Source organism: Phascolarctos cinereus, unplaced genomic scaffold, assembly GCF_003287225.1.
Source record: "Phascolarctos cinereus isolate Bilbo 61053 unplaced genomic scaffold, phaCin_HiC Scaffold_2;HRSCAF=192, whole genome shotgun sequence".
NCBI classification, from domain to species: domain Eukaryota; kingdom Metazoa; phylum Chordata; class Mammalia; order Diprotodontia; family Phascolarctidae; genus Phascolarctos; species Phascolarctos cinereus.
The window spans coordinates 218,537,183-218,545,758 of NW_027555625.1; the positions used below are offsets into that span (position 1 = coordinate 218,537,183).

Here is an 8,576-nt window from a genome sequence, read left to right on the forward strand (position 1 = left end):
GTCACATCACAAATAAATTACAGGAGCAAGGAAGAAGTTCCCTTATGAATCTATGGTTAGGGGAAGAGTTCACGACTAAACAATACACAATCACCCAAGATAAAAGGACAATTTTGATTAAATGAAATTAAAAAGGTCTTGCACAGACAAATCTAATGTAGCAAAAACCAGAAGGGAAAGAAGTAACTGGGGAAAAAAATCTTTGCAACAAGTTTCATTAAAGATTTCATTGCTAATTTACAGGAAAAAAAATGGATTAAAACTTCTAAGAGCCATTCCACAACAGACAAGTGGTCAAAGGATGTGAGCAAGCACTTTTCAAAGGGAAAACAAATCCAAGCTATCAATAACTACATTTAAAATGCTCTAAATACATCATTGCACTATTGGTGGAACTATGAATTGGTCCAGCCATTCTGGAAACCAATCTGCAATTATGTACATAAGGTTACTGAAATGTGTCTGTGACCCAGTCAAACAACTATTAGGCTTATAACCTAAAGATATTAAAGAGAAAAAAGGATCTTCATGTACAATAAATATTTATAGCAGTTCTTTATTTACTCACTAATTTGTTCTGCCCATCCATTTATTTATTTATGACGTTCTTTTTTGTTAAACATATTGAATTCAAAATTCCCTCTTTCCCTCCCTCACCCACTGAGAAGGCAAGCAATATGATGTCAAGTGTACATGTGAACTCATGTGAACCATATTTCCCTGTTAGCCATGATGATTAAAAAAAGGCAAGAAAAATAAGGTAAAAAAAGTATGCTTTAATCTTTATTCAGCGTTTATCAGTTCTCTTTCTGGAGGTAGATTGCATTTTTGTCATGGGTCCTTTGGAATTGTCTTGGATCATTGTCCTGATCAGAGTAGCTAAGTCTTCACAGTTGATCACTGTTATAATATTGCTGACTTCACTTTTCATCAGTTCATATAAATCTTCTCAGGTTTTTCTGAAACCATCCTACCTGTCCTTTTTTATAGCAGGACAGTAACCCATCATAATCATAATACTATAATTTGTTCAGCCATTCCCCAATGGATGGGCATCCCCTTAATTTCCAATTCTTTGCCACCACAAAAAGAGCTTTTTAGCAGCTCTTAACATGGTAGCCACAACCTGGAAATTAGGAGACTGTCTTCCTATTGAGGAATAGCTAAATAAATTGTGGTATATCAATGTAACAGAGTATTACTGTGCCATAAGAAATGATGAAATCAACAGTTTCAGAACCAGGAAAACCTCTATGAACTAATGCTGAGCAAAGTGAACAGAGCTAGGAAAATGATGTATACAATACCATTTTGGAGAAAGATAACTTTGAAAGACTTTGGAACTCTAGTCAACATAATGACAAACCACAGGTCCAAAAGAATGAAGATGAAACACACAACTCACTTGCTAACCAAAGTGATGAATTTAAAATGCAGAAAAGAGACATTTTCAGACAAGATTAATGAAAGAATTTGTTTTGCTGGACAATGCAGCTATATATTGAGGGCTTTGTTTTTTCTTTTGTTTAATTTCCTCAACTGAAGGGAGAGAGGGGTAGTAGAAGGAATAGATGTTAAAAAAACAAAAACCAAATGCTTGAAGAAAAAAGATTTTACTAGCAAACTAATACTTGCTTCTCTCCAACTTTTAAGTTTAGCAAGGCACTTCAGGTGGCCGCCTGTTTTACCAGCATCCCTAACAATGAGGTAATCATGTCACTCACAACTTATCTCAACTACAATTTAAGCGTTTTCTTGGCTGATGAAGTCTAATGTTTTCATCACTGCCCTAGTCTAAGCATTACCAAACATCAAAAGTATTTATCAGTATCCATTAGATACGCTATAGGTAGGAGTCCTTGCTACTTTGGTGGAGTCTATAATAAAAAGATAACATGAGTCAAATAACACATACTGATTTTTAATAATTATATGAATAATTTAGAGGATAATGGGCTAGAAAGTTGGAAGACAGATGCAAAGGTGGCACATATTAAGTCAACAAAGTTTCTTGCAAGATCAGATTCATTAGACAGAAAGGGAGACTGCTACATTAAGGAGGGTGACCCAAGGAAAAAACAAGAAAAGCAACAAATAAATGTATAAGCAGAGTTAAAATCTGTTATCTAACAGTTATGTGTTACTGGAGTTTTATGCCCTAGGACTAGCACTTGATCTGCTGGAGCCATTAGATTAAGTACCAAAGTACCACAGCTTAAGTGGCATGTTCATGACAATCTACAAAAGGAGAAAGAAACTTGCAGCCTATAATGGAGGCCAGTATAATATTGAGATTAAACAGTAAAACTCATGAGTTAGGATCAAGTAGAAATGGAGGGAAGAAAGAAAAGTTCAAATAATATGAAATCTAAACTAGGTGACTAACTATAACTGTAGTGCAAAATACTGAGGTTATGCCAAGGCAAGATTTGGGTAGAAATGCCGAAGGGATAAAATCTATTCTACTTCACATATTAACCACTATTTATAGGATGGGGAACCATAATAAAGAACTCCACTACAGGATCTGGGGTGCCTAGCTTTTTCATCTCAAGGATGAATACTGACAAGATGTTACACACACCCCGACACTAGAACAGAGGACTAAGTGAGGAGGAACCAATAAGTGCTTCTGGCTGACGATGTTTCTCCCTCACCAAAGTTGGAGTACCAGAGTGAAAATACTGTCCTCAGATTTCTCCTGATACTGTCTTCATAAGTCTATCCATACCTTGTTGTTCCTCACCAGAAGCAGATAAACCATATCCTCCAAGAGGCAAATAGGGTTGGGACCCAGGCAGAATGAAATGACATCTATTCAAAAGACAGAGAACATGCAGAAGGAAGAGACAGGGAAATTCTAAAAGGAAGGCAAAACCTTTGGAAACTGGGTTTCCTATAGGATGGTAGGATCTATTTCTAGGGGCCTCTGTGCCTAAATTGTTTTGGACCCCAGTTAATAATCCACTAAGCTAGATGGCACAGCGGATAGAGATCCAGCCTTGGGAAGTCAGGAGGACCTGAGTTCAAATCCATCCTCAGACACCTGACACTTACTAGCTGTGAGACCTTGAGCAAGTCACTTAACCCTGACTGCCTCACCTTCTCCCCTCCCCCCCAAAAAAATCCTAAGTTCTATCAATCTTATCCTCCTTGACCTGAGCAGAGCCTAGCCCCTGCTCCTATCCAACCTCATTCCCCAATTCATTACAGCACAGCCCAATAGGGAATGGACACAAGTGGTCCTACGAACAGTACAAAAAGATACACAAGCTTAAAATGACATTTTTTTGGGTATCATACAATGGAAAGACTATGAATTTGGAGTTAGAAGACCTGGGTTCAATTTTCAGCTGTTACTTAACACCCATGTGTTAAGATTAGACCCTTAGACATGCTACTTAAATTCAATTGTGCAAAGAAAATTTAAAGCAAAATACACTGAATAACTGGGAAGATCAGAGAAGGCATTACAGAGGGATGTTTCCTGAGCTGAACTTTGAAGGAGGTAAAAATTCTGAGAGGGAGAGATGGTGGGGGAGGACTCCATTCCAGGCACATGAGATGATTTATCTTTAGGTAGTGAGGCAGGGATGGAATATCAAAGTTTTACCTTTTAACCTCATTGGTAAAAAAAAAAAAAAGAGCAGATTAGACCATCCAACTCTGAAGCCTGTCATCTATGATTTTCCTATGACCCAGGACAGAAAGAAATAATCACTTCCTAAGAAGTGAAGACCCATATCCTCCCACCTAGGGAATTCTCATCTTAACTAGGATCAGGATAGGATGCTATTAATTTGTACATACATCACATGTTGCTAAACCAAGAATATTTCACCCCTCTTACACAAAGGCATTCTTGGAATGCCTATCAAATCCTACCATAATCATTTATGCTCATGTTCTGAAGTGGGATGGAAGCTACTGCAATAGCCCAGGTGAGAGGCAATGAGGGCCTGAACTAAAATGCTATCTATGTGACTAGAAAGAAGGCAACAGCACAGACTCCAATCAAAAGTTTCTACTCTCTGAACACACTCACTAACTGGCAAAAAGTAAACTGGAAAGCCAAGGGTCACGCTAGGTAAATAAGTAATATCATCCTAAGATGAAATATGTGTTGTTTTTAAACAGAGATTGACCATATTACCTCCCTTGCAGAGTTGAAGAGAAAATCTAAAAACATATAGGAAAGTTAAGAATCAAAGTGCATCAAAATTGCCTTAACCATATATAAGTGTATTTGAGAAGAATGTAGCATTAAGCTTAGTGGAAAAAAAACACCCCATCTCAATTCAGTGCTTCTGTAAGAAAACTATATAATTTTATTTTAAAAGAAAAAACTGGAGCTACTTCCCTGAGAAACTAAATAAACCTTATATTGTAACTTTTTTTTTTTAATCTGAGGAGGAGACTATAATCACTCACCTCATCTGTTTGGTATCTTTACCTCTAACTTACAGAGTCTCTATTTAGGCTTCCTATACCATGCTCAACTAAAGATAACAAAAAAGGACTTGGATTAGAGTCAGTAAGATATGGGCTCAAATCCTAGATTCACCCCTGACTAGCTATGTACACTGGCAAGCCAGAGCTACTTCCATTTATTATGTATAAAATGTCCTGCCTACTTTCTAGAGTTTAAGATCAGTCAAACTCAAACGGAACTAGATCCTTGGTGGCCACCACACAATGACTTAGAAAATCACAAATTAACATCATCTGTGTTGTATTGCATTTTTAAAAACCTTTTCTAATTATAGTTTAAGCCTTATGATTTTGACACCTCTGCTGTACAGGATTAATGCTGTTTACAAAAATGAATTGGGCAGGGTTATTCAGCTAGTTAAAATACTGACTCCAAGTCCAGTGCCTTTCCCACTTAAATCATATTGCCTTTCATTCAAAAAGCAACTAAAATGCCAAAAGACATTCCACCACTAAGATTGCTACCAGTTGGGTGACCCTGGACAAATAACTTATCCCCATCTATAAAATAAAGATAATCTGTGCTCCCTGCCTACCTCATAGGCATTATTCACTTCCTAAACCCACCTATCCTCCAAATTTGTACATTTCTAAGGGACAACCATCTTCCACTGCCATTTATCCAGGCTCATAAAGTCTTATCCTTGTCAATTCCCTTCCTCACCTCCCAAATCCAGTAAACTGCCAAATCTGGTCAATTCTGCCCCTAGAATATGCATGGAATCTGTCCCCTTCTCCACTCACACAGCCACCAATTTGGTTCAGATCCTCATCACTCCTTGCCTATGCTACTACATTTAACAGCCTCTTAACTAGTTTCTTTGTTTCTAGTCTCACCCCTAATCTATCTCCACAAAACTGTCAAAATAATCTTTCTGAGTCTGATCATTCTAGCCAAATCAAAATCATCAACGGCTCCCCCACGCCTAAAAGATAAAATGCAAACTCCTCAGCCTGTAATTTAAGGTCTTTAACAACCTAGCTCCAACCTAGTGGTCCAGCCTTATGCCATACTAGTTCTCTTCATGAACTCTACATTCCAGCCAAAATGGACTATTAACTGTTCCTCAAGAACCTTGATATTCCATACCTGCCTCACTACCTAAAGATAAATCATCTCATGTGCTTGGAATGGAGACCCCCATCATCTCTCCCTCTCAGAATTTTTACTTCCTTCAAAGTTCAGCTCTGGAAACATCCTTCTGTAATGCCTTCTCTGATCTTCCCAGTTGTTCAGTGTATTTTGCTTTAAATTTTCTTTGCACAACCTTTCCCCATTCCCAAGAAAATGTCATGGACAGCAGGTATCATATACCTAAAGGAAGCTTCAGAGCCCATCCCACACCTCTTTTACAGAAAAGGGAACTGTGGGGCAGAAGGGGAAAATTAAGTGGCTTGCCAAAGATCATCTAAATGTAAGTCAGATTTAATCCCAGGTCCTCCTACTCTAGAGCCAATGATGTATCAAGTAGCTTGAAGGGTGTTTTTGTATCCCTATCACGCTGCAGGATCTTAAGGAAAATGCCTTGACTTGACTAACTGTAACAGTTAAAACAAAAGTCACAACCTCTCAAAAATACTTTGATAGTTCGGTTTTATTGTACCTATTATGCACCACATGGGTTTAATAGTTGCAGCAAATGCAGTCGAATGACTCAAACACCACCAAATGGTATCTCCTACCTGAGTTGGGCCTTTCACAACTGAAGGCCTTTCAGCAGAGGCAGATTTGGGGTGCTTTCCTTCCTGCTCTTACGGATATAGCTAGAAAGTCCCCTTTCCCACTCCCGGATTTACACTTAATTTATTCCTTACTTAACAGAGATGAAAACTACAAACGGATTAGCAGGAAGGGGAAACCCCTGGCGAGAGCCTGAATGCTTGTGGGGGAGGGGCGTGCAGCGTGTTTCCAACGTGGTGGGTGCAGGAGGCCGGAGCCAGGGTGACCGGTTGACAGGAACAGTGAAGAGGAGGTAAAGGGGGTACGATAGGTTGGGGGAGGGGTGCGGAATTCAGAGTTTTAATCAGGGTTGCCCAGGGGAGCTCAGGTCGATCTAAGTTCGGGCTGAGCACGCCGGAGGAGGCGAGCCGGACTCCCGCGGGCAAAGCGAGACCCGTGGCTGGAAAAAACTACCGGCCGCCGTCAGTGGCGAGCGGCCCGCGTGGACAGAACGGCAGCAGGCGGGCGGGCCCGTCCGCTCCGGAGATCCTCCCGGGGCAGGCAGGCGGTGCTCCACGGCAGGCCCCGCTCCTCCCCGCGGCTACCGGCTCCCGCTGGGACCGCACGCCCCCCGCGCACCGCCCGGCGAGGGTTGGCCTCGCGCCCCTGCACCCCCCTCACCCCAGCTCCACGCGCCCCCTCACCCCAGCTCCGCTCCCGCGCCTCCAGCCTTACCTTGGCCAGCGACCGCGGCGGGGCCCAGGCCAGGCAGGTGCAGGTGGCGCTGAGGTGAGCGGAAGGAACGAAGTCCTGGTGGAGGCGGCTGCTGGCTGTCTCCCACACCCGCAAGTGACCATCCGGACCGGCTAACGAGAAGTAATGCTGGCCCCGCGGAGAGAAAGCACAGGGAATCCCGGACTGGGCCAGGGGTCGCGGCGGCCTCCGCCACTCGCCGCCATTGCTCTTCTGGCCCCGCAGCAGCCACGTGTTCGGCCGCGCGCATGCGCAGCCGGCTTGGGCGGGGTGTGTGGAAAGGAAGCTGGCCCAGACTGGACCGGGGGTGGAGGGGCGGGGCTTCGGCATAGCTCGGCGCGCCTGCGCGCGGCGGCCGCGACTACTTCAGGTTTATTGACTTTCAATTGGGAGGTGCTCGGAAAAGCGAAGGCTCTCACCCCTTTTTTTTTTCTGACGAGGAAATTGACGTCCGGAGAGGTTGTCTCCTGCCCAAAGCCACATAATTATGTGCTAAAGGAATTTGTACCCAAATCCTCTGACTCCAGACAAGAGAGATTGTTCTCTTGTGTTTCTTTATGTACAATCTGGGGCTCCTATGGAGAGCTGCTAATCAGTAGGACACAATAGTGAGATTTTGCACAAGTACCTGTAGCTTTTTTTAAATAGGTAGTATTTTCTTTTTTATATCTCCTTAATTTCTCAGTATACCTTTCCACGTAGAGAACAAAGAATTTTTTTAAAAAAATCTCTTTAAAGAACGCAACACAACCAGCCTCCTCTAAGTCTCATCTAAAATCCCATCTTTTACTGGAAGCCTTCCCCAACCCCTCAGTTCTGGGGCATTCTCTCTATTAGTCATTTCCTATTTATTCTTTATGTAGCTTGCTCTACATGTTCATATGTTGTTCCCTCCATTAGACTGTAAGTTTTTGAGAGCAAAGACTCTTTTGTGCCTCTTTTTGTATCCCCAGAACTTAGCACAGTGCCTGGCATGAAATAAGCACTTAATGTTTATTGACTGATGGATGAATGGATTGACTGACTGATTAAGTGGTGTAGTAAAAACTGTTCCACACACTTGGTCTTCCAAGTCTGAAAGGAAGAGGCTGCTGTCTTATTTCTTCTTTGGGGTCAAACTTGGTCACTAAGCTTACACAACTGTGGCATTTTGAAGTTTGGCACAGTCAATAAATAAAAAGGATTTATTTAGCACCGGCAAGGTGCCCAGCAATGTGCTAGGCACTGAGGATACAAATTTTAAAAAAGAGATAATCACTGTCCTCAAGGAACTTCAAGGAATTCTATCAAATAGCCTGTCTACATAGGCAATTTTCAATCATGGGTCCATTCAAATGTAATCCTTATGATGCAATGCAAAAAAAAAAAAGTTTGATTTGGAATCAGAGTACTCCTGGGTTTAAGTCCCTTCTCTGCTATTTGCTGTGTGACCTTGCCCAAATCACTTCCTGGCTCTAAGGCTCAGTTTCTTTAGCTGTAAAATGTAAGACCAGATTAAACTATACATAAAATCCTTTCTGGGGTGAGAGGTCACTTCAGATATTGATACCAATTCCTCTTGCAGGCATACAATTAAAAAAATTAAGGAAGGGAAGTGTTACTGAAAGATCAAAGAAAATGAAATTGAACCTTATGCCCTTAAAAAACAGTTAGATATCTTTCAGTGAACTGC

At 41.6% G+C, this 8,576-nt stretch overlaps 1 protein-coding gene across 1 annotated transcript in view; it reads right to left on the minus strand.

The window, feature by feature from the left end:
• WDR43 (WD repeat domain 43) overlaps positions 1-7,125 on the minus strand; it is a 51,287-nt gene extending 44,162 nt beyond the window's left edge. Inside the window, 2 exon segments of the mRNA XM_020983768.1 lie at positions 6,887-7,077; positions 7,080-7,125. Of these exon segments, the coding sequence (XP_020839427.1) occupies positions 6,887-7,077; positions 7,080-7,110 (222 nt within the window). The 5' untranslated portion in view covers positions 7,111-7,125.
• Between the last annotated feature and the right edge of the window lie 1,451 nt (positions 7,126-8,576).